We start from the raw sequence: 26,511 nt of genomic DNA, 5'->3' as shown, positions 1-26,511 counted from the left end.
ATTTTGCACAAAGAATTGTTCCTGTCTCTCTCATGGTGAAATGGTTTGTCCTGTACTTTTCCTTACAATGGACAGCTCCCCCTTTCCCACTAAAATGTATTAATTAAAATTATAAAAAGAATTTGAGATTTCTGATTGATTAACCATGTAATTACCTATTGATGGCTAGGAAACATTAGTAAGAGCAAAATCTTTCTCTACTTATTACCATCTGTAACCGTTTGGTGCTCTGGCTTCTTCACACCTCATATTTCATCTCGTCTAAAATCTCATGAGGGAGGATCCCTATTGTTGCCTATTTATGCAGCCTTTCAGCATTTCATTCAGTTATTTAAAGAATATTAATTTCAGGACCAAGGCAGCTGGAAAGGGCTGTAGCATGTAAACTGTACTGTGAGTAAAATGGCCATATATGACTTAATTCATCTAGCTTCAATCTAGCTTATTGTCAATCTGCTTGAATTCCTCTACGTGTGTGTCAGCACTTCCACTAGAAATAGTTTAGAGATCCTGGCTGGCCTTATTTTGCAAGATAATTAACTTTTTAAAGTATATTTTGATGTTCAGAGAACCTGCAAGGGGTCCTGGCATTTACAGGAGGATGGAGGATCTTTTGACTAAAGAAAGGGCTGAAGAAACCATACACTGAAAACTGAACTTAAGTTTAAACGAGTAACTCTCTTCATGTTTTGGGTTGAAGTATTTCATTCAACGCATTATAGCTCAGCTGCATAGTCAATGCCAAGTATTAGCCAAACTTTTAGCAAACCGTCTCATCCCTCATGATTATGTTGTTTGACAAACAAAATGTAACTCCATATTTTGTTGCCATGGTAATGGCAGATGGGAAGACTCTGTCTGGGCACCACTTCAGTTTCGCTGGGTTGAGTTAAACCTTGATCTGTTGGTAGAACTAATTTTGTTCAATGTTGAAATTCTGCAAACTACATATTGAAATTAAAATCATTGCTACAAATGATTTTTGTTTGTACTGTGTTATAAGAACAGCTACTATGGCTGAAAGGCATTTCTTTCATTGCAGTGAAACACTTCAGCATCATTGAATCAAATTGTTCATACTTAATCTTAGGGCAAACAGATTTCTGAGGCAGAATCAAAAGGTCTCTAATGTCCTTAGTACTTCTGAGTGCGGGAGGTGTTACCCGTCTGCGGGTATCTGTATGACATACCCTTGTCTCTGCAGCTGTACATCTTTCTCTCCCCAAGTGTGCTAGGGCTACATCTAGTTCAGTTCAGTTCAGTTTTGACCTTAAACCATGTTCCCTGGAGCAGCTACAGTGCCACTTGGAAGCACAGTGCATATGCTTTGCTCCTTCAGTTCTCTTTTCAGAGCTGAGCCTTTTATTGGCTGGACTCCTTCTGCATTAGAAGTCACTGGTATAAGATAAAGTCTACTGTAAATTCTGTGTAAAATTTCTCTGTAAATTCTACTGGCTTTAATAAGAAACCAAGATGACTAACATGGCTTTTCTCTCTTTTCTCCAGAAATCACAAAGCCACCACTAGCACCGAAACCAAAGATTATTGGTCATCTTTCTCCAGTAGCTGTCTCCAAATTTTCTCCTTCACTGCCAAGGGCTGATATTCTTCATAACCCGAACTCTATGTCTAGGGGTCCCAAACCACCTATTGCTCCCAAGCCAAAATTCTCAGCTGACACTGAGGGCAAATCCAATGTTTATACCAACAATAACTTAAATAAATGCTCAAATGGGAAACTAGTATGTCTTGATGGAGAGCTGTATGAAGGAAGCCAATGCAATGCTGATTGCCCAGAATCTGAGGCAGATAATGAATACATTGTAGTTCCTGAAGCTCAGCTGACCAGCAAAGACTGTAATGACTTGGAACATGAGCATGATTCACCTGTGGAAAATGACGTCTCGGAAACTCCAGAAGAAGTAGAGAAGGAAGAGGATAACATTGCTAATGATGAGGATATAGGCAATCGAGAAGTCACCGAAGATGAGCACTGTAACTCTTCAGAAATTGCTGAACCAATGGAACCAGACTCTGAAGAATCAACCAGAGACTGTGACCAGTCCAAAGCACTTTGTGAGGAGTCCTCAGATGCCCCTGATGGGGATAATGATGCTTCCAAGATTGTAGATGAAGATGAGGATGTTGTAGGTGATTGCAGTGAAACCAAAAACAAGGAGGAAGCTTCTTACAACCTGGAACTGGTTAAGGACAATAGTGATTGTAAGACTGACAGTGATAACATTTTGGATAGAGATGAGGAACTAGTGGGTGATAACTGTAAAGATACCATTGTAATGCCACTACGCGGAGATGAATCAGGTAGTGAGAAGGCAGAGCAGGAGGAGGAGGAACTGCCTGAGATTTTAGAAATGGGAGATGGGTGTCTGGCCCATGATGGTGACCACAGTGCACGTGCAGAGCTTGATTTGAACATGGAAAGGGAGTTAGAAAATAATGACTGCGCAAGCCCTGACATGCTGCCTGATGAAGCCCGTGAAGAAACAACTCCTGGCTTAGAAACATGTGAAGATGAACCAAATGCTGAAAATGGTTTAGGAAAGTCCACCCATCAAGCAGCAGCTGAAGAGGAGGAAGCAGACCCAGATGAGCACAATAGTACAAACACAGGAAATGCCAGTGATGGCTGCCAGATCACTGAGAGGAGAGGCGAGGCGAAGACATCAGAGGTAGCCTGTGAAACAAGCAAAGACTCTGGGAAAGGGGAAGAAGAAACTATGAATGCAGAGAATATGGATGATGGCTGTCAGATTGCTCCTTGTGAGAATGAACGTGGTGAGGAAATACCCATGGAACATTCCGATGAGAATCTTCAAACAGAAGAGACCTCTCTGGATGAAGATTGTGTGATTTCTGATAGTCTACCTATTAGTCCGGGGATGGAGCCAGAGCTGGAAAATGTGACTGTTGAAGAGCAAAGGGAAAGCATTGTGGAAACCTCTAAGTCAGATGAGCTGCAACTTGAAGACAATGAGGTGGAAGCAAACAGCTTCACCAAAAGTGTCCCAAATCCACCTCAACAGGTCCCACTTGAGGAAGAGTTAGAAGTCTGTAAGCATGGCAAAATGAATGTAGAATGTGGGGTCAAATGTGTCTTGCATGAAGATCTAGCAGTCCCTGAAGTGGTCATTGTGCCTGAAGAATCAGAAGAAAGAGAAACTAGCAGTGATTCCCTAGATGACCCTTATGTGCTTCCCGCAGAAAATGAAACTGCTCATGATGGGCAGACTGATTTAGGAGCTGATCACAGCAAAAGGGATGAATTAGGCATGGATGGTGAAAACAACTTGCTGCCCATTGATCGTAAGAGCATTGTCACTAGAACACGGTCGCTCTCTGGGAAAATGCCGGGCTATGTCCCAGAAACAGTTCCAGAAGAAACTGGACCTGAAACTGATTTACCATCTTCCCGCAATGGCTCTGGGACAGAAGATTTAAGCAATAATTTATTTTCAGTGGAAGGAAAACCAATGGAAGCCAACAGGACATTACCAACCAAGTCAAGATGTTTCATTTTATATCCTCGATCTTATTCTGTTGAAGGGAGAGAGATACCTGTCTCTGTTTACAGAGAAAGTGATGGCTGTGTACTGGATGATGGTAGAATAAAAAGGACAGAAGACAACTTGTCTTTGCCTTGTGTCAATGGTTCCTCAGGTAGTTTTTCCCAGAGAAATCATCTTTCATCATGTGGCGTATCTACTCCATCCTCAGTTGTTGATATACCGCCTCCTTTTGAACTTGCCTACATCACCAAAAAGCCAATCACTAAAAGTTCCCCTTCACTTTTGATAGAGAATGACTCACCTGATAAGTATTCCAAGAAAAAGAAATCTTCCTTTAAGAGGTTCCTCACTCTAAAATTCAAGAAGAAAACTGAAAGCAAAGTCCATGTAGATGTTAATGTTTCCTCTTCAAGGTCCTCATCAGAGTCTAGCTACCATGGGCCTCCCAGGCTGATGGAGCTGGACAGGAGGAGCCTAAGTAGCTCACCTCAACTAAAATCACATGTGGGGAAGCTTCGTGCATCTGAGTCTCCCTCAGCTATTCTTTTCTATAAGGATGGTAAAAGAAAAGGAACGCCCAAGTCCTTCAGCAGGAGTGTGTCAAGGGTGGAGTCCTTTGAGGACCGGTCCAGACCTCCTTTCATGCCACTCCCATTGACAAAACCCAGGTCCATTTCTTTTCCCAATGCTGACACATCTGACTATGAGAACATTCCTGCTATGAGCTCTGACTATGAAAACATACAAATTCCTCCTCGAAGATCCACCAGAGCAGGAACTTTTACTGAGTTTTTTGAAGATCCCAGCAGGGCATTATCTGCTGCTAATGAGAATGACGGATATGTGGATATGAGCAGCTTCACTGGCTTTGAGAACAAGCAGCAAACCACAGACCAGGAAACAGAAAGGTACTGTAATAAATTATTCTGTAAGACCTGCTAGCCTTGGACAAACAGGCAAGGCCTCCCCTGCTAGGTATTGTAGGCAGATCCTCCATGTTCCTTGGCTTATAACCCCTCTCAGGAAATGCTTACCAGAAAGATTGGAAGAATACAAGATAAGCCTTTATCAGTGAAAAAAAAAAAAGACACCAAATTAACTCTTTACCTTGTAAATGCATACTAGCAAGTCCAGTGGATCTGTATCCTATGGTTTACAGATACAAACCAAAGAACATTTAAAAATATTTGGTTTATCCAATGGATCTAATTTTTCGGGCTCGGGGTGGCAGGAGAGCTTGCTTTGTTCTTCAGTAAGAAAGGTTTCTGACTTCTTGACTGAATGAAAAGAGAGCCTATTTGCTGGAAGGGGTCTTGCTTAATTTTTTCATTCCTGCCAATTTCTCAAAGCAACAATATATATAAAATTTATCTTTCAAAGTACATCAGTTAAGTATAGACCAGAAAACCACAAATCATGAACTAATCAGACTAGACCATTAATTTTAAAAGTTGCTGTAAAGCTTATCATTGCGGCCCTTTGACAGAGCTGCTGATTTATAAATTAATTAAATAGCTCTGTCTGAAATCATATGCATTGCTAACATTAATAACAATCTTTCCTCCCATTTCATTGGATTATTTGCAAACAAGAAAATGTCCTTTTCATAGTTACATAGGAGCAGTGCACTCAAGACCTTTGAATTTGAATCTGTTGTCAGATTTTAGCATACAATCAGTGGAGTGCAGAGATGTAAATAAGAAGAGTGTTTTGCATTAAGTTTGTGTTAAACAGGTAAATGAGAAAACAAGGTGCAGAGCAAATGAATGAAAAGGAATGCCTTTAATGCAGCTGCATTTTGTTAGAGCTGTGTGAAAAAGATAAACATCTTAAAAGCAAGGTTTTCATGTCCACTTTCATCCATCATTCTCCTTCTAAAGATTTAATGCTCCTGTTTCTTTGCAACATTTACTTTTCCTGGTCCTCTCCCCTGTCATTATGAATGGAACAAACCATGGGCTTTTCACACATCCCTTTTTTGATATTTCAGACTTGGGGAGTAAAAGAACTTTTCTTTAACACCTCTGAATGAGTCTTGCAAACCATTTCTAAGACAAGAATGATGCACAGTGCTTTGTCTTTCTGAGAGAGGCATGAATTGGCGGAGGTGGGGGTGGTGAGTAGGACCTGGGGAAAGAGATTGCAGCAGTGCTTAAGTTGTGGATCCAAATGTGCCTGAAGCTGTGGGGTCTGGGACACAGGCTTATGGTTTAGCTCTTTGGAGTTGTTGGCTGCCTACCGTGTCGGGGGCCCCAGTGGTGCTGACACTGGTACTTGGTGGAGTACAGTGCAACTTCACAATGCGCACAGCCGCGTCCCCCGAGCAGGGCTCAGCACAAGCTGCATTAGCCGGGCCCGACAGCCCATTAGTCACACTGCTTTCAGCAGTTTGCTCTTGGAAAAGCTGGCCAGTTCTTTGTGTCCATGAAACGCCGCCCATTTTAGGTAGTTCTTGAAGAACCAAGTTAAAAATATTGAAACTACGTCAATTGCTGTGACTTGGGCCCATTTATGAACTTCCTGTGGAAGCCTGTTGTTTCAAGGGGAGAGCCAATCCAAACTGGTTCAGGAAGTCTCAAGGTCAAGGCGTGAACATAATTTTTCAGTCTGCTGCTTGTTGTGCATGCAGTTTTTGCTGTTGGGGGAGAAATGAAGGCTAGGATCCTGAACAACCCCTTTATCAAGATAACCGGGGTGGAGGGGAAGAGCATCGGTCAGACAGCAACATACATACATTGCTGCTGAGATAGCTATTATTTGCTATAGTTGTCAGGATGTTTTGGACAAAGACACGCCTGAAAAGCTTCGATGAAATGTAAATGGGTAATACACATATAATGGCATAATATACTTGGAGAAAACAGTGTATGGTCTAATCGTAAAGCAAAGCAAATTGTACAAGTACACGTACATGAACCTTTTTACACATGCATACATGATGTATGGACATGGATGTTTTATTTCCTGCTAAAACAGTTCTGCCTAAAATATCTCTCAATGGATTTAAGCTTTCTAATATGAATACCTATTAAACACAGCTCTACCACAACCACACAGGGATAAAAATGACTCTGAACTCCAGTCTGCTCATATCCTGAGGCTTATTTCAACCATTTGAGAGTACAAGTGTGTTGGATTAAACCTTTGCAATACCTGAGAGTTAAGCCCATGAACTACTCTTTGGTGCATTCACCTGCAGAGCACTGGTATTTAGCATCTGCTGATACCTTATGGGATTGCTACATTTTTGATTAATGGCCAAGGACAACTCTTTTATTACATTTCAGCGAACAGAATGTGAGAGTGCTGTAAAAGATTATAATAATCCAGGAACCTCCACTACTGTGTGTGGTTGGGGAAAAGGGGGGCTTACAGAAATTGACAGGTGAGAAGATTCACTGTTTAATTTTCTTGCTTAAAAGGAAAGACCACGTGGAGTAGATTTAAACCAATAATTTCTAATTAGAAGCAATCAAATTTATAGAAAAAGTCAAATAAACGAAAGTGTTCGAGAAATATATCTTAACTTAGAATTACCGTTGCCAGAATAGAACTGGGAATATTGCCCCCTGAGGAGCAGTTATTGTGTATCTCCAAAATTTAGCTATCTGTTATTAATAATTAAATTCTGATTCGGTTGTATGACAACATAGGTCATCATTAGCCTTCTGTACAGTGTAGAAATAATGGGACATAAGTGGAATTGGACAGAATTCCCCTGATCTTTCCACATAGCCTGAATCAGACTCAATTTTCATTTGCTTTTGAAAAGTCACTTTCTAGCTCCTTTTCTCTGAACCATTGCACTACAAAGTGCAAAGCAACACAAACTAGTTGTTCAGGCTGAAAGCAAAAGGCAGCTGCACCCCATCTCTGGGACAGTACACTGTAACCTATAGCATTGCCTTGACCTTCAACAGCTACAAGTCAGAGCAATTTCACCAAAGTTACTGGCTAAACTTTCAGTTAGAATTAAAGCATTCTTCTGGCACGTCTTAAAGAATAGCTTCACTAACCCAGCTTGACTTTCAGAGCATCAACCATGCATATGGTAATGTGATAAACATCAAGGCAATGGGAAAGGGATACCTCCAACACTCATTTCATCATCTACCACAGTATCACTTCCAGTGTTTTTAGGAGAGATGGAGAGCGTCTTTTATCAGGGTTTAGATAAGGTCAGGAAGATGGCATAGTTTGGGTGTTTTCAGAATTTCATTTCCCCTTTTTGCTTTCTACTTAGAGTCCGTAATTTGGATTTACCAGGTTTGCCAAGTCTCAATCCTTCTATCTGCTAAGATGCTCAAAATCCAGAGAGGTAAGAAGATAGGGAGAAGAGAGGAATAAGAGGAGTATACCTGCAGTTCCACTGTGATGTTGAATATTCATAAGAAATGAGCCCAAAGACCATGTTGCTGTTAACTGTACGTTCTATATCCTTCTACATAAAATGGTCATTGATACATACTAGAAGAACCTCAGTCTGATTATTGTACTTTACCAACAGCAGGACATGTTCAGACTTTGACTCTGAAGTGAATTCCTGGGGACCAGTGCGGATATTCCAGTGCTCTGTGCCATTACACCAAGGCTCATGGTAATTCCTAATAAGTGTCTGCAATTGCAGTCTCCTGCAGGCTCCAACTTTCCACTGTCTTTCAAGACATACGGCACCTATCTGATGCTTCTCAGCTTTAGTACAATCAAGAAAGCTGATCAGCTCTTCAGTATCCAATTCCTTTGTAAATGTGATTTATTCCCAAGGGATGTGCTTCTTCAAGAAGAAGATGGAGAAAAAATTGTCTTTAGCAGAAAGTCAGGAAAAAACATGGTTTAAGTGTGTCAAGCATGTGATACCTTTCCTTTAATTTGGCCAGACTGAAGCAGGAACACACAGGTGTTTAGGGACTGATACAACAGTGCTAGCATCTGAAGTGTTAGTGTGGGAGAGGATGCTTCATAGTAAGCAGGTATGTTAAAAGCTTTGTAAGCAATCCTCTTTGTGCATAGCCATAGTCAGTCTGGGCTTCTGCCAGGCCTATGTGCAAGATCACAAGGACTACCTCAGAGCAGACCAATTCCAAAATCTATACCAAAATCATATTATAGTTAGACAGCAATAGAACCACTACTTATAGTTGATGGGCCATATAGAATGCAAATCCTGCTCCTTTAAAAGGAGAAAATGGATGAGCAATTACTTCCTGCCTCCAATGAGCTGTCCCCTTGCCTCACCACTGGAGTCATCAACCTATGTTCTATCAAATTATGCCACTTAAGTGATGATATCCTCTCTGCTCCCTGCAGGTCACCAGTCACTGATTAGCTCCAAGACTGCAGCCAGGGACAGTCTGTATGATGGCCTGTTCCCTACCCTTCTGTAACATACACCAAACAAAGCCTAACAAAAGCTGAGCATAATAAACGTCTTAGAACATGAATTCGCTGCCTAAAAATGGTCTGAATAACATGCTACTCAGACCTTCATATGTCCTTAAGCTTAAGATGAAATTTAAACCATAAGAGTGAATTTCCTCCAGCATAGTATGTTTTTAACCAATAAAATCAAGATGTTATATTTCTGGCGCTCTCTGCTTGTTCAAATGAGAAGCACATATGTTATACAAGATTAAATCACCAACTCTTAGAGAGTCACAGTGTGGTATCTCAGCACAGCATATGAATGATAAGGTGAAAGTCTAGAGATAATTATGTCATGGAAGCTTTCAGTATAAATAGTTCACAGACCAAAATAGCAATGACCAAGAAAGGACAATCAGTGTTGTTATATTTGAAATAGTAAAACAAATATGTCGGCAACATGGACAGTGGGATCAAGTGCACCCTCAGCAAGTTTGCTGACAACACCAAGCTGTGTGGTGCAGTCGACATGCTGGAGGGAAGGGATGCCATCCAGAGGGATGTGGACAGGCATGAGAGGTTGGCCTATGCGAAACTCATGAAGTTTAACCAGGATAAGTGCAAGGTCCTGCATCTCGGTTGGGGCAATCCCAAGCACACATCCAGGCTGGGTGGAGAATGGCTGGAAAGCAGCTCTGAGGAGAAGGGCTTGGGGGTGTTGGTTGATGAGAAGCTCACCATGAGCCGGCAATGTGCGCTGACAGCCCAGAAAGCCAACCACATCCTGGGCTGCATCCCCAGCAGCGTGGCCAGCAGGGCGAGGGAGGGGATTCTTCCCCTCTACTCCACTGCAGTGAAATCCCTCTGGGTGCTGCCTTCAGCTCTTGAGCCCCCAACATCAGAAGGACATGGACCTGTTGTAGCGAGTCTAGAGGAGGCCATGAAGATGATCAGAGGGATGGAGTCCCTCTGCTGTGAGGACAGGCTGAAAGAGTTGGGGTTGTTCAGCCTGGAGAAGAGAAGGCTCCAGGGAGACCTTAGAGCCCCTTCCAGTCCCTAAAGGAGCTACAGGAAAGATGGGAAGGGACTTTTTACAAGGGCATGTAGTAATAGGACAAGAGTTAATAGGCAATGGCTTTACACTGAAAGAGGGGAGATTTAGATTAGGTATCAGGAAGAAGTTCTTTCCTGTGAGGGTGGTGAGCCCCTGGCCCAGGTTTCCCAGAGAAGCTGTGGCTGCCCCATCCCTGGAGGTGTTCAAGGCCAGGTTGGACGGGGCTTGAAGCAACCTGGGCTCGTAGGAGGTGTCCCTGGCCATAAGCAACACAAACCATTCTATGATTCTATGAAATATACAGGAATATTATATGTCTTTTGTTATAATTGTGGATCAATGTCATTCATATAACCTCAATAGTGCTTTAATTTACATAAAAGACCAGAAAGTTTCCAATTAAAAAGAAGATTCTTAGAAAACCTGATACAACAATACTGATAGGTTTGTCAAAGTGGCAGCCTGTCAGAGGTACTCATATACTGTAGCGAAGGACAGACGGGCAAGCAGGCAAAGAGATACTTATTTGGGTGAGAAATGCTTATGAGGTTAATAAATGTACCTGATACGACTTGAGAACAGCTACTGAAAGAATCCGTCTCTTTATCAAAAATCCAGCTCTTTATCAAAGGCTGATATGCAATTCAGCTCCACTGTTTATCTGCATCTCTAACACGTTTCAAAATCAGACAAGTATTTGCCGAACTGAGGCTCAGTAAGGGTGACAACTTACAAGGCTGTTATTTAATGCACGGAGCAGAAAGGCACAACTTGAAAGTCTCATGCACACAAGGCCAGAAGCAAATGTTCAGGAATGTTCTTCTATGAAGTCCAGCATAGTGAGCTGATTTAAACCTGCATACAACTGCACCCATTAAAGCAGGAGGAGGCTGAAGATGGCATCCCTTCATTTCCTTAAATTACTTGAATAAATCAGATTTTTCATCAATTTCTTCTCCCCACTCTCCTCCATTTTCTTTTTCTCTCAATTACTGAAGACATTTGAAACAATTTAACCTGTAAAGTAGGTCAAATAATACCCATACCACAGAGTTAATCTCCAAGCATGATACGATTGAAGCCTATAAGAGCATCTGTCTCCAAATGCCTGCCATAGATCATAGCTTTTGTATACTTCCCTCATTGCCAAAAAGTTGTGGAGATAAGTATTTTGGAAGGTTGGGAAGGCTGTAACTCACATCTTCAATCTGTCATTCAAGAAAATATAGCTATAGTTGTGGTTCATAAAATAATTCTGTTCTCTCATTAGAAAAGAAACCAGAACTGTTTCTAAAAGGGTGTTGTCTTTTACTGCTACTTCAAATTCACACACTGAAACTCATTCCAAGTGTATGAGAGAGCTGGAAAGGTTAGGTTTCTGTAAAGGATATTAGAAGAATTTAGGAAGTCTCTTCACAATTGTTTAGAGATCCCTTTCATTCAACTATTAATCAGACAGGCAACAAAGACTTTAAAGGATTTTACAGGAGATGGCCAAGATTAGAGTCTGGCCCTGCGGATCTCTATTGCTTGTAAGCAGAAAGCACTTTTTCTTTTTTTAAAATAAAATGTCATTACCATTCTTTTCCTTTAAAGACTTTTACCCTTTAATAAGGGGGTAAGTAAGCAAAACCTTCCTCCCCTCTAGTGATCACTGGCCCCATGTGCTGTAGTCACAGACAGGTGTGTTTGTAAAAGTCTATGTAATAAAATGGTTGAGAAAGAAAAAGTGCATAGGGTAAAAGAGGAGATAGTCTGCATGCTAGAGAATTAATTGTAGAGCTCATGCAGTCCAGTGTCTATGGCTGAACTGGGTAGCACTCAAAAGTCCTCAAATACAAAGCACAGTCTGTTTGGAAGGTTATTGTCATTAAAACATGAACATGGAGGTGCTAATTCCCTGCTATGTTGAATGCAGTTATGAGTAGCTGAGCTTGGCCCTCCAGCCAGTCATTCTCCCATAGACACTTCAAGTTTGGACAGTCTGTGGAGCTGATGCTGGGGTGACGATTTTGCCTGTGGTTCTGTCAGGAACATCGTGTGCAACTCTCTGGAGCAGAAAATCAGGCTTTTTTACAGGTTTCAGTGAATGCATCATGCCAAATGCAAAAACATCTTCCCTCTATCTCTTGGGTTTTATATTGCATTTGGAAGGGAAGTCCCAGTTTGTGTCCTGATTTAAGTAAGGCAAAGGGCAAGAGGTAAAACAGGCAGATACAGTGATTTGACCAAAGGTCATTGGCCAAGTAAGGACTTTTCAGTGTCTTCAGCGAGAAAGCAGGTAGATGTGCCCTCTGCAGTTGACCATGCTGCTTTCCCAAGTAATTCTTGTTGCAAGTTGTGTTTTCCCTGCTATTCTGGAGACATTACCACTGCCAATCCCAGCACACAACCAAGTTTTTGGGAAGATCACTGGGGAAAGGGAATAAAATGCCTTTCCGAGACAGTAATTGTAGCTGCACATCAGTTTTACTGTTATCACTGAACTCTGAGCCCCAGGGAAAGAGTGGTCCTTAAATTTGTGCATTTACTGATCCCTTATATTATTGTCTGTTTAGGACTTGTTTCTCCCCTGATGCCCAATTCCTGCAGCAGTGGTACAGTGCAAAGGCCCTCTGTGAAAGCAAAGGAGCAGGAAGAGTAGGTCCAAGCAGGAATCACCACTTTGGCAAAGAACATAATTGCTGATCAGAAAAGGATTAGGGCTCCTTGGTAAAGTCTGAGCAATTAGCATAAGCAGGTACTGCAGTCGTTTAGCATTTGAAGTGTGCTGGTATGCAGCTGGCAGGAGAATCCTAACAGCAATGCCATGGCTTTAGTCACGGCTTTAGTCAGCTCTAAGAAACACAGCTGTGGTATTGCATCAGATGAGCACAGAGAATGGCCACTAGAAACTCCTGAAGCCTTTCACTCCTTGGATAAATGCAGCAGCAGCAATAAGTACAGCAAAAGCACGTGATTGCTTTTAATACAGATAGAACCTGTCTCTTCCATTGATAATTAATTCAGCTGCACTGTGGCCCCAAGGAAACCATGAGGCTGTAGTTGTTTCTGCCTCAACAAAGAGCAAATGAGGGGGAAGAATTCTAAAGAGAGAAGCAAAAGAAACTCATACACATGGAAGACTTGTGAAAGAAGAAGCAGCACTGATTTCCAGATGTTTCTGACATTTCCTAGAGGATAGAGATAGAAGAAAGCCACATGAGTTGTTAGCTGAAGAGCAGGTTTTGCTCTGTAATACGTTTGCCCATATGCTGCCCATATCAATACTATATCTCAAAGAGCAGCCATAGTTGCCATAGTTTCCTGGTTAGGGTAAAATTCAAGGACAATTTTGTCAAGAAGATAAAATCAACTCATGCTTTGTTTTTTCTGCTTGTCCCAGCTAGAGCTGCTCTGTACAGGCATGGCTGTCAGAGGATAGCCAAAAAAGATCCCCATTTTCAACACTGTTGAAACTGTCTTTTTGCTTACTGCTGTATACAATAATAGCAATACAGCTGACATTACTTCATGCTATTTTACCCTGCATTTGGAGTAGAAGACTAGACCTGGAGGCAAACCTAGGCAAAGCAGGCTCTTGAGGCATCTGGACTTGGGAGGAAAGTTAAGCCCTGAGCTACAGATTCAGCCTAGATTTCAGGTAGTTGTTTTGGGAGGGATGTTCTCATCCTTTCCTCTTTTTGCTTTCTCAGGAAACAAATCTTAGCTGCTGATTCCGCTCAGTTCCTAGTTCTCTGCCCCATAAATCCCTGCTCTGTGCCTACACTAAGCTAGCATGCACCCATAGCACTGATGAGAAGTTTTACAAGAGAGAGATTTTCCTTTTTATAGGTCAAGCGCTTCCCAGGGCTGGTGATAACGTTAATGATGGAGCACATAAGTGGTGTACTAATGGGGCTCAGGTCCCTTAAAGACCTGTATGGGTCTATTGTATGGAATTCTGCTGACAGTTATTAAGCCAAGGAGAAATATGGTGATCATAAGCACTGTGAAAAGATTTTTAAAGAAACGTAAATTATTTTTAAAAACTTCTATAAATCTCTACATAGCTTTTCTTTATCTCAATGTGGAACATGGGCTGCACTGTGCATCTTGTAGATAAAGTCCTATAAAAATGCTGTAATAGAGGGAAGAACAATCACAAATTAAGCCTAGAGACAAGGGAAAGAGACATTTTCACTTGCGATCTGGTGAACAGGATGAAAAAGAAAATCTCAGCAGCTTTCATTAGTTGTTGCACTTTGCAGCTTAAACTTGAAAGAAAGTTTTGTAAGTTCATTGCAGAGCACGGGATCCCAGTACTATACCCTGACTTCAGGCTGTGCACAGCCTATTGAAATTCTTGACAATAGCCACAGCCAGCTCTGACATGAGTCATGTCTTTATTTCTGTTTACTTTAGTATTGTCTGAATTGCCACAGGGAGTTAGAAGGTGATAGCGGTTAATGCAGGACTTCCAGCTGCTCAGAAACAGGGAGCAGTCTGCAGCAGATAACCCCTTGCTGCTCAGGTCTGGGCACAAGGCATGCTGCACTTCATATTGTCAGGCATTAGAGGGATGGGGAATTGTCTTTCCATGACAGCCAGGACAGAAAGACAGCTATTAAATGCTCTTTGATGGTGGAGCTTTTCAAACAAGCACCTTTGAGAAGTGTCTCTGGACAGTATCGGTAAGGTCATATTGATACTGAAGAAGGAGAGATTTTAATACATTGTCCAGATTTAGGTATCAATCTTACAGCAGCTCCATGACCACTCTCCTTTTTCCTCATATCCACGGAGCTGTTTGTCCTGGTCCATGCTAGGGATGCAGGTGTGGGGGCACAGTATAGATAATCAGGAAGGCAATGTGCTCCCCCAGCACAGCTTTGCATTGCACCTCACCGTCCTGCACACACAGCAGACGTGTCTCAGCATAGACTCAGAGGGCTGCCACTGCTCAGCCACGATGATGCTGGATCCATCCCTGGCTTTGTTTATGAGGAATCACAGTCCCATACACCGCGCAGGAAATGGTCCCAAGTCCTCAGCAGATGTTGGTTTTATTAGCAGCCGGACTCTATTCTGATGGCTACTTTTCTGATCAAATTACAGTACAGAGAAGGAGGAATGTGTACACATAGCCATCTTCATGTCCTGAGGGTAGACTTCTTTGTCTTCCCTGTTTCCATTATATGAACCAGAAATATATTTCAGTGGGGTTGTCCAAGAGGAGAGTCTGCTGTGTGTTGCAGATTTGCCCTGGATGATGTTTATGGGGCACAGAAGTGATATTGCTGTGATTTAAGCATTCCTAGCACCACACAGAAAAAAGCATGTCTGCAGACAGGGTGATGAGACTGCAGATTGGCAAGATGCAGCCGGTTTGAAATGGTCAGGTCTTTTGCTGTCAATGACTGTTCTATGCAGACCGTTCTCCTCTCCCACCCCCACCCGGAGCCTTACTGGGAAGATTTATTGAATGAGAGATTGCACATTACAATTCTGCAGCCTTTCCAGAATCCACTGCTCAATGATATGGGGTATATCTCTAGATTAGATTTGTAACAAAAGCAACAGAATGCTATTGCATTTTTAATGCAAATCTAATCTAGTAGTTTATGGTTTGTTGTGCCACCCAGCAAAGTTATTTATATTGTACAGAGCATTTTTAATTATCCTACAAGAATTCTTCTTTTACATGACCCAAGGGGGGTTAATGTAAAAACTGCCTTAAAGATTTGCTGTTCAGTGGCATACAACAATTAATTTTATCTTAATCGACCAATTAAAGTTAATGGATGGAAGAACATATTTAAGAGGCACTGTTTTGCCAAGACCCCTCTTAAAGAGCTTATAAAAGGACCCTTTCACTGGAGTAAATGGCTGGATTAATTAGATGCTATCCTTCAAAGGCCTAGAGCAAGCAGATTTAGACCTATCATCAGTGAACCCCTTTTGGTGCTCTGTCTGACTCACGCTACACCAGCTTTATCAGTATCACAGGGATGTCCTCAGAATTCTTTTCCTCAAAGGAAATACCACTAGGTTCTGATGAGCTGAGACAAGTGATAGTTGCTTGGATCTGTGTTTCAGCAGTCTCCGTCCAGCCATTCTCAGCTGTCTCAAATTAAATACCTCTTCAGTCTATTGGCGATTTGTCCTTATGTCTTGAGTACATTTAGTAAATTTGGGCCAAAACCTCAGGTATTAACCCACTACATCTCCCTGATGGGCTCTTGAGGCAGGTGGACCTATTCAAGAAGAGCTAGTTGGGTGTTTCTGATGCAAATTTCACAGTGAGGTTTGTTGACCCTCTTACATTTCAGGTATCAGACAGCATTCGTAGTTCTGAGAGTAGGCTACAAGAGCTCAGAAAGGTCTCTTCCTTAGCACACAGAAGTAATGGACTGTATGCAATGCAATACATCTTTGAAGTCAAATCTTCTGGTCCCTAAATAGGTAAGGAGAATATGTGAGCTAAAACTGAGCGCCTCAGACCTTTCGGCTTTCACATTGTCATGTTTAAAAAATCCAGACAATGGCAGTGAAATAAAAACACATCACAGTGAATACACTCAGGGTAAAGAGCCACAGTGAGAGTGACAAAAGATGATGACAAAAATGTAAAATCCTATTTTAAACTGTGCTGGACAATTTATCTTGACATTTGATTGCATTTCTAAGGAAAAGCATTGCTTCAGTGGATGCAAGAGAAATAAAATATGTGTGCCTAACTGAAAAGTGCAAGAAATAAAATTACAAAATAAAGGAATTCTGTAGTTCCCAACATTTTTTCCGATTGTTTCATGTGCAAGTAAAAAAAAGATACAGATACTAAAGTAAATTCTGAACTAAAACATACTTTTGAATTGCAGAATTAAGATGGTTTTGATTTTCTAGAATTATTGGGGGGGAGAATTAATTAATAGGTTAATCACAGCCAAATTTAACAAATCTATGCAATTTTTCATCATGCCAAGCCTGATTTTTCAATTCAAAAAGCCTCAGCCATGCAAAACTGCAGCCAGCTCTAAATTTAATCTGGGAACTGAAACTGACATTTTAGGAGACAGAGGAGAGCCACTGAGGACTTTCATTCAGCCCTACATATTAGCAGTTAAACTGTGTTTCCCTCTTTCTGGAAATTGTGCTTTAACAACTGGGTTAATCTCTGAAACAAAAGAAAATTCAGTTCATTTGATGTTTCCCCCAAATGTCAGGAAAGAAAAGCCAGATACAAGGTCTTGGTTGGTTTAGAATTGCAGGAGCTCCATTTGTTTCCCTGGTAAGGCTGGAGGCTGGTTGAGTCTTAAATCTGATATGTTCTTTCAAGTCCAAAGGGAATCCCTGCTGGAAGGACAACCATGAAGATAAGAGGTTTCTTAGTAGTGTCAGTTCCTTTCCTACGTCCCCAGATCTCTCTGAAAACTGATGGGAAAGCTGCCAAACCTCCCTGCCCTTCTGATAGGGAGGTATTTATGCACACCCAGCTTGCAAGAGCTCAGGAACTTTAAAACCCAAGAGTCTGGGCACTGCTTTGTTCAGGACTGGTCTTGTGAGGGGGAGAGGAGCATTCCGGACAGTCTCCCTCACACTGCCTGAGGTCACTGGACCTTGCAGCACCGGCACTAAGCAGCATGATTACAATGATGCAGGAGAAAGATGATTGCATTTTTCAGTGTTTTCCTGCCTCATGACCAAACATCTGAGCAACAGGCAGCTCAGTTTTCAACTTGTATTCCAAGGGATCTGCTGTCTAAAACTCCCCAGCTCTTTCCCAGTAGCGCAATGATATTGGGGGTCTTAGCATGAGGCTAAGACACATTTAGCGCAAACTACCACTGCTTTAGAAAGTCTCTGTGGGAGTGATTTAGGCCAGGGCTGACCATCTATGAAAATGGTCCTCAAGACTGAAGGACATTTTGGTTGGTAACAAAAAAGGTTGTATAATCTGTAGAAATTCCTTTGTGGCTCTGGCAACAGATAGCTTGAGTAATGGTGACAGCCATAAGAGAGGAGTTTGTTAAGTAGTTTGTTAAGTCTCACTCCAATCAAAAATACTTTGTTCTGTTGCTGTTTTTTTTTTTTAATAGGGAATATTACTATTGCCATCTAGACAGGCTTCCTTCTGATCCTAGCTTCACTGCATTTTTCCCCTGGTTTGTTCCCAGACCTGGCTGCATGGTGTTGATAAAGCAGCTGATTCTGCTAGTACAGGGAAATGACAACTCCCCTTCCATCTTAAGAGCCCTGCAGGGCAGCATGGTGTTCATTATGTTGAACTTACTGGAGTACTTTCCATGGAAAGTATGGAATAACGAACTGGCAATAAAATGAAAATAGAACATAAAGACACTGGTTCCAAGTTTTAGTGACGAGGTTACTCTGCCAAAAATAAACAAAGAAAGAATAATCAGGAACAGACCCCTGATCTCCCATCTATGATATGTGCCATGTCATCAGACAGTTTCTTTTTGTGAAATGTATCATCTTTTTCTAACTGGATCCAGAACTCATAGTCAGAAAAACATTGTTAAATGTGTCATAGTCAGAAAAGTGACTATATAAGTGGAATCTGGATGAGAAAACAATACTGTGCCAGATGTTCATTTGGGGTACATTGGTATGGTCTGTTGATTTGTACCTCTGAGGATCTGAACAGCCGTTTATGATTTGACAGGCTTGATAATTCAGGCTAGCACCTGAAAATAGAGTGAGCTGAAACATTTTCCAAAAGGGACAAATTCACAAAAGCATTCATGTGAACAATATATCTGTTTTGACAAAGATTAAGGGAAACTCCTATATGTTCTAGCCTAAGATATAGAAAACTGAGTCTCTGCTTCTCCTGGGTCTGGTTTTCGTCCCAGATCACTTTGAATCAGTCAGCACTGGGAGTTAGATTCTGAGTTTCTCACAACACAGTGCCTAAAACACCAGCCATAGGGAGAAAGAAATACCCACAGGTTTTGGTCTCAGGGGAACCAAAACTGGACACAGTTCTGCTTCATTTATAGAATATATGAAATAATTTATTTTCAGGTTTCTGAGGCTGAAAAATAAATTTCTAAGCTTCAGATGTTGCGGCAAAGAACAACAGTTGTCTCCTGGCAAGGTACTCTACAAACTCAAATAACAGTCCAGATTCTGCAGTAATCAGTTTTCCATTCTACGCGTACCAGATAAAATACCTTCTTCATCACTGCTTTAAGCTGTGAAGGAGTTCAGAGTGTTTGACTTTCAGAGTCTATGTAAACGTAAGCGTCTCAGATGAAAAGCTGTGTGACTGGGATGACAATTCAACCAAAAAGCTTCAAGGCATAAAGCGGAGCAATGCTATAGCAGGATGCTATTTTAAAAGGTATCTGAGGAATTTTCACATAGACATCACTTGAACCATGAAATCTGTGTGATAGGCCGGGGCCTTCAGAAAATGGGACCATGGGAAGGTTGGGAAGATTTGTTGGAAAGTCTTGGAGCATTCCCTACTTAAATATACTGATTTTCATTTCAGCGATAAGCGAACGGATTGTTTAGGGCAGAGAACAGTGTACCTGCTGCAAAACATCATACGACACTGTATGGTATAGGGCCAGACGAGATCTTCTCAGGGTGTTACCTCTTGACCTTTCACAACCTTTTTTGCCAGTGGCTTCAACACCACAGTTTGTAAAGCAACGCCTATCTGCAAAGAGGTTGTTGAGCATATCAGTGATTTCCCCATGTCAGTCATGTACCCAACCCTCTGGCAGTGTGTGGATCGCTCAGGTTACCACATCTCTTATTCTGGTGTGCATTCATTCCCAGAATGGGGAGAGAACTAACAGCCATGCTTTGACACGGCAGAGAATCACAACACAAGATGGTAACAGTGCATACCTGGATACTTTCACACATGTAAAGAGAGTAGGCAGCTTCACTGCGTTTTCCATGGCATATAGACATTTCCTTGCACTGGTCTCCTTTCTGATCCACCGTATGATACACTGGTCTTCCTGTCCACAGTGATCTCTGAAAAGTAAACAGCACAAAGTGGTTGCAGAGTACACTGCAGAGATAAGTAAGACTGTGCGTACACCAGGACACACTAGTGTGTGTACCCCCCATGGCCCCACGGCCTTGTGCAGCCCACATTAAAGCCCAGACTATGGTGTTAAAACAATTTAAGCTGATCTATTCCACTGCTGCCTAGTCCCATCCTCCTCCTTGACCTTGGCCACGTCCTCTTCCTCTGCATTGTTTCAGGGGCTTGTTTGACCCCATTCAGATGGCTAAACGGGCAAAACCTATTTGCCTTTCTGGTGCTGAGCTAGTTTCAGGTTGAGGACCCAGGCCATGCACACTAGTTTTTGATCAAATGGTAATGGTGGCACAGCCTGACTCTCCATGCTACTGCTATATGGCCAGATCTCTGACTGTAATATACACATACAAAGAAAAAGAGTTTTGTCTCCTGGAAAGTGAACTAATAAACGTGGAGCAAATCCTAAACCTGCCTGTACATAGAACACTTTATTACAGAGAGAGAAGGAAGATTAAGCCACAGAAAATCACTTGACAAGGGCCAGCTCTTGTCTTTTGTGTTCCTGCTTCAAGCTGTCATAACTGGGCCATGGCTCCTGGCCACATCATTACCCAAGTTCCCTGGGCTGACAGCTCTGATGCCACTTTTATTGCTGGCTGCTGCTGCTTGCCCCCAGAGCAGAAGACTGGGCTGCACGCTCCACGCTGATCTGTTTGCCCAGCTCTCTGCCACATCAGCGAAGTCAATGAGAGTGCCACTCGAAGAGTGATGGCAAGAATCAGCACTAGTTTAGCCTGTGTGGGAGGTGTAAGCACAGGGTCCTTTGGTCTGGGGGGGTGCAGAGGAACTCTCTCAAGCTCTCTCAAGGAATTAGGGAGGCTGTATTTAAAATGCTTCTGAGGCTAGTTCCTCTATCCTTATTGTGTGGGGTACTGTTTCATAACAGAGCTCATTCCTCATCTTTTCTTGTTTCTTTCAGAGTTTATAAGGCATGTGTTAGTCCTTTTACTCCTAGGTCAGGAAGTCTGCCACAAATTGTCTGTCTGTCTCAGCATTTAGACTTTTTTCTTGCCTTAATACATGCAGCAGAGGAAAGTTCTAGCCCCCACTTAAAGAGATTCCCTGATACTTCTAACATATAAGCATTAAGGTTTCAAGCTTTGGGGCTTTTTTTATGTCAGTATTCCAGGTCTGGAGCCGAACAATAAAGATACAGGAGTGCTAAACATCCGATTCAGGTAAGAAAGTTTTGTGTACCTGTGGCATTGTTGTAATCTATTTGCCATTTGAGTACCATGAAAAATTCTCTTTCCACTTTCCATTAAAATATGATGTCAAGCAAGCATCCAGATGAAAATGGATAGTATTTTTTTACCATATCACATTGTTGTAACAACTTTGATGGACTTGGCTGTTTTGAGGCAAATGTAGAATGTGGATCTTAGGGCTTGAATTTGAAAGGAACTGGCTGATAGGTTTACAATATTTTGTCCTGAAAATGTTAAATATCACTTTGGGGCCCTACCCAAAATCAAAATTCTTGGGTTTAAAATTAGCACCTGAACTTCATCCTGTAGATCCACTTCATTATGGATTTTTTTCCCATAAAGTTTACTTTTGGGATCTGTTAATAATCTGGAACGTTAAAATCATTCATAAGGCCTCAGAAAGCCCGAGAGTCCAACCAAATTATTGTTTTGATTTATCGTAAGTTGAAGCCAGTCCCGTATACATGTATGCAATCCTACATGGGAGCTACTGGTTTGTTCATTCTTTGTCTGCAGAGTTGGTAGATTGGGGTGCAGTTTGACACCTTATCACCATCCACTGTTCCTATACCTCTCCCTTAACTCCCCTCTAACCTCAGTACCATTCTCAGCCTGAGGCACATGTCAAATGAAGGGTTTATGCTGACTTACTGCAAGGTTAATTCTTTGATTATGGGACAGAAATACGTAAAGCATTGTGAGATCCCAAAAGCATTGTGAGATTGGTGAGACCGCATCTGGAATATTGTGTCCAGTTCTGGGCCCCTCAGTTCAAGAAGGACAGAGAGCTGCTGGAGAGAGTCCAGCGTAGGGCAACTAAGATGATTAAGGGAGTGGAGCATCTCCCTTATGAGGAAGGACTGAGGGAGCTGGGTCTCTTTAGTTTGGAGAAGAGGAGACTGAGGGGTGATCTTATTAGCGTGTATAAATATATAAAGGGGGAATGTCATGAGGATGGAGCCAGGCTCTTCTCAGTAGCAACCAATGATAGGACAAGGGGTAATGGATTCAAGCTGGAACACAAGAGGTTCCACTTAAATTTGAGAAGAAACTTCTTCTCAGTGAGGGTGACAGAGCACTGGAACAGGCTGCCCAGGGAGGTTGTGGAGTCTCCTTCTCTGGAGACATTCAAAACTCGCCTGGACGCCTTCCTGTGCAACCTCATCTAGGTGTTCCTGCTCCGACAGGGGGATTGGACTAGATGATCTTTTGAGGTCCCTTCCAATCCCTAGCATACTGTGATACTGTGATCCCCTTGCCAGCTGCTGCTGAAGCCACTCTCACTGTACACTTGGGTACTCTTGTACTGCTGGATCTCGAAGACGGATGTTGTTACTGCATTGAAAGGGATACATTGCAAATGCCTTTTCCGCTTTGGAAATGGCAATAACAAATCATGGGTGTCCTACTGTTCCTAATACCACTTTTGAAATTCCATGTTCTGTCCTTATTCCCTGATGTGCATACCCAACTGTTGTTCTACTTAGGCACAAATGAAATTGAAATCAGTACTGCTATAACAATGTTTAGAGATAATTCTCTTATTTGGACTCATTATCATGCAAGGTGTTTGTAACTTCACTTTTAAGCAAGACAGTACTTGCAAGAAATTAATATATTGTCTGAGTATTGTAGCAGATTCAAACTATGTGAAGTATTAGTGGTCTGTTACTGCTACTTCTCCTAATTTAAGAATAAAATCTACTTTTTTAAAAGAAAGAAGAGAAAAACTGAAAACTCTCATTACCTGCTTTGGAAGTATCATTTTCTCTGTTATCTGAAAGACTTTAGGAATACTAATTTTAAGTCTTTTCCAGACACAATTCTGAACAGCTTAAAAGAATCCAAGAATGTTTCCCACTGCAAAACCAAGTCCTGTCTTCCACCAGTTCTGCCGTCTTTTGGAATCAGGGCCAAGAATTCAGATTTCTATTAATAAGTAAATCACTACAAATTCTGGCTGCAGCAAATGATGATTGATTCGAGTTCAGTTTTGTTTTTCACTGACACCATTCCCAAGCTGGCATCCTCCTTTCAGTTTTCACTTCTATTATCACTTAAGAATTATGCTAAGCTGGATTTTCTGAAAGGATTATATTAAGTTGGATCCATTTGCTGCTGTAATGCTCACATTTGCCTAATTGACACCTAATCACATCTCAGTCCAGGCTAGATTCCAGAGTCAATAGTGTAGTCCCCGCTGTACTCCGAGTTTCAGGACTATATGTGCAAAAGTACAGAGCAGCTGCTGTATTGCACAAACCTAAAGACACGAAGGAACAGGACTTGTAAAGATATTCTAGTTCTGTATAGCTCAGTGTTGTCAATAACCTCCTTGTGCAGCCACGAAAACCATCAAGACTCAGATTCTTACCTATTTAAAACGTTAAAACTCTTTATTATACTTGTAAGACAGCAGAACCAGTCCGCCAACACTGAGCATCTCCAGGAGGGCCCACTGTGTGTTACAAACTTGCCCTTGTTCTGCATAGCTCCATTTGCAAAACTCCTACATGATGATTTATGCAGACCTTTTTCTGAAGTGTCTATCTAATATTTTTATAAATTGCAATTCCTTGGGCAAGTAACACTGCCTAAATCTTACATTGTTGATGTCACTTTCCAGTGTGTGCCTTTGTGCAGAAATCATGCTAGCTTGGCTGCTTGAAAGCAACTGAGAGCCTATAACTCCAGAACTCCCATCCCCAGCAGAAAACAGCAACGCTAGCAAACATGACTGTTAAATGGTTCCAGGTAGATTTCTGTATCTCAGCTTGGCTACAAGAATGTAAACATGACTCCATGCCTTAAATAAGCATGGGTATGATCCTGGGGGTACCCATCCCTCTTTGACTTAAGGACTGGACCTTAATAGTGAAATCCCTTTTAGTTTGCAGTCAACAAGAAGAACAAGAGCAAAACTGTGCCCCAAGGGAGATGGACAGAGCAGTTCTGTTTTAGATGCTGGTAGGGATCTACTGTGTCCAAAGCCTTCAGTCTTACCTGTATTCTAAACATGACATTGCTCTGGGGTTAACCACTTTACACAAATGACAGCTGAAGCACAAAGAAGATAAGAAACATGCCGGAGATGATGATAAAGAATTGTCGTAAGGCAAGGGTTTCAGCTTTGCTTCCCAGAGTGGTCTTCCCACAGAAGCGTACTTCTCACGCCCTGACATGACTATCAAGTGACTAGCTGAAGATCACTTCTTACAGGAGATATCTTTTCCTTCTTCTTATTAATGCTGTTCTAGATGTCTGGCTTATTCTGTCACTGATTTATGAGAGGAATAAGTCTTACAGAGGGTTCAGAGTGAAATCAGAGGGTCTTATTCTGCTCAAAGATCACAAGTATAAATATAAAGTGACTCCAGTAAAGTCAGGGTGAAATCCTCCCAGTTTTACACCACTGTATCCAAAGCCATACTGTCGCTAAGATCAGTCATTTTATAGAGGAAAATAGGGCAAAAGTGCCGAGTGCTTTCATTGTCAGAGGCCATTTGTGCTGTGACTAGGGATTGCTCAACAAATCACTTGAAACCCACCCTGATAATTGGTGGATGTTCTCCTTGTTATCTTCTGTCCCTTGACAGATGTGCAGTATGAAAAGTTTCACCATGATGCAGATGTATGGCCTGCATGGTCTGGGAAGGAAGAAGAGTTTCACAGCACAAAACTGAGACTTTTGTCGCTGCCAAACACTCAGGTCTTCATTTTGCCCCTCTCACTTCAGGTCTCCAAGCACTGAAAGGACTCAACATAGCAAAAGGTTACCAGAGGTGGGGAACAGTGGGGTGCTGGGGAACATCAGGGCTGTGTTATAGCAAGGGAAAGAAGAAAAAGAGAAGCATAGGAAGAGCTGTGCTGATGCCTTACAGGAAACCTCTGCTGGTGCTGGTGGATAGAAGAGTTCTGGGTGCCTGCGAAGCTAATGATTTAATGAAAGTAAAAGCTCTGTGGTGGCCGACATGCGATGTAAATAATGTGCTCAAAGGAGTCTATAAAGGGCAGAGCTGCCTTTAATAACCTATTATGTATTATCAGCCGCCCCATTGTACCTTCTGGCATGGCGGGGCGTTGGGTGCGGTGCGGCCAAGCGTCAGCCCTGGCTAGTTCATTGCCAGGTCATCTCTGGGGAGGAAGTGTTCCCTGTTTACAGGAAATGCAGGACAAGGGCCGGAGGGCCAGGCCGAGCGCAAGCCGAGGCCGCCACAGCTTACCTCCTCTCTGGCGTGCCTGGGAGAGCAGGGAGGGGGTGTGCCACTTGTCCGAGGCCCAAGGACGCCGTGTTTTGTTTTCAGGCATGTCCAGCTTTTACTGCTGCTTTGTTTTTTCTAGTGGTTTAAAGCCGGAGGACTGGGGAGGGGAATGGTGCTCGCAGACAGCGGTGCACCCCGGGGTGCCTGTGGTTGAGCCCACAACATGGATGGGCTGTGCAGGTTTGTGCAGCTGCCTCAAAGCAAGAGCAGTGCACCCATCCCAGCACATCTGGGACATGGCGAGTGAAACCTCACCGTCAGGCTTTCTCTTACCCCTCCTCTACTTATACTGCCCCAGGCTGGATCAGAGGACATGCCCTGAGATGGATCCCAAACCCCTGTGTGCCCCTCACTGCTTGCACTCCCTTCCAGAACTAGCGCTGCACCAGCGCCGTTGTTCTGTGAGCACTTCCAGGAGCAGTAAGTGCTCGAAGGTGGAAGGGTTTTGTGCCTACAGTTGTTCAGAACAGAGCAAAAGCCTTACGCACCTGACCGAAAATCCTCTTACCCTCTTCTATATCCTGCACCACACCAATGCAAGAAAGAGCAAAATTCAAACTGAAACATTTGTGGCATGAGGAGGAACTCCTTTCTGGCCTTGGCAGGCAAACAGCTTATGCCTCAGAGTGTGAAATGTGATTATCCCTGTGTTCCCTTGCCTTGTCAGGCTGCGTATGTTATTAGCAGACATCATGTCTTTCCTGCCCTTTTCAGTCTTCAGCTGCAATATTTGCCTTGATGATCTGCCATAACAGGGAACTGACTGGCTAAACACATGCTGCACTAATAAGCATTTCCTTTTATTGGCTTTAAATGCATTTGGACTTTAATTTCCTTCAGTAATGAGCCTTCCTTTTGCAGTGAATTAAAAAAATAATTTACAAATGGATACAAGAAAATAAATAACCAGTTTTAATAAAACAAGGTCATTCAGCACCCCACTGCCTCTCCCAATTATCATCACTGCATTGAGTTCATATTATTTTAAGTTTTTGCAATAGGGACATCACTGTCTGAGAAAGACAGTTTG

The 26,511-nt window shown here is 42.3% G+C and overlaps 1 protein-coding gene across 2 annotated transcripts in view; it reads left to right on the top strand.

Moving 5' to 3' along the window:
- Window positions 1-26,511, top strand: part of FGD5 (FYVE, RhoGEF and PH domain containing 5) — a 116,240-nt gene that overhangs the window by 8,540 nt on the left and 81,189 nt on the right. For both annotated transcript variants that reach the window (XM_082487524.1, XM_082487523.1), the window contains exon 2: window positions 1,507-4,435. In XM_082487524.1, coding sequence (XP_082343650.1) covers window positions 1,507-4,435 — 2,929 coding nt within the window. The remainder of the gene's footprint in view (window positions 1-1,506; window positions 4,436-26,511) is intronic.

This window comes from Vanellus vanellus, assembly GCF_965231255.1.
Source record: "Vanellus vanellus genome assembly, chromosome: 9".
NCBI classification, from domain to species: domain Eukaryota; kingdom Metazoa; phylum Chordata; class Aves; order Charadriiformes; family Charadriidae; genus Vanellus; species Vanellus vanellus.
The sequence above is the reverse complement of the archived record's forward strand: the minus strand, read 5'-3'. Positions and strand labels throughout refer to the sequence as shown.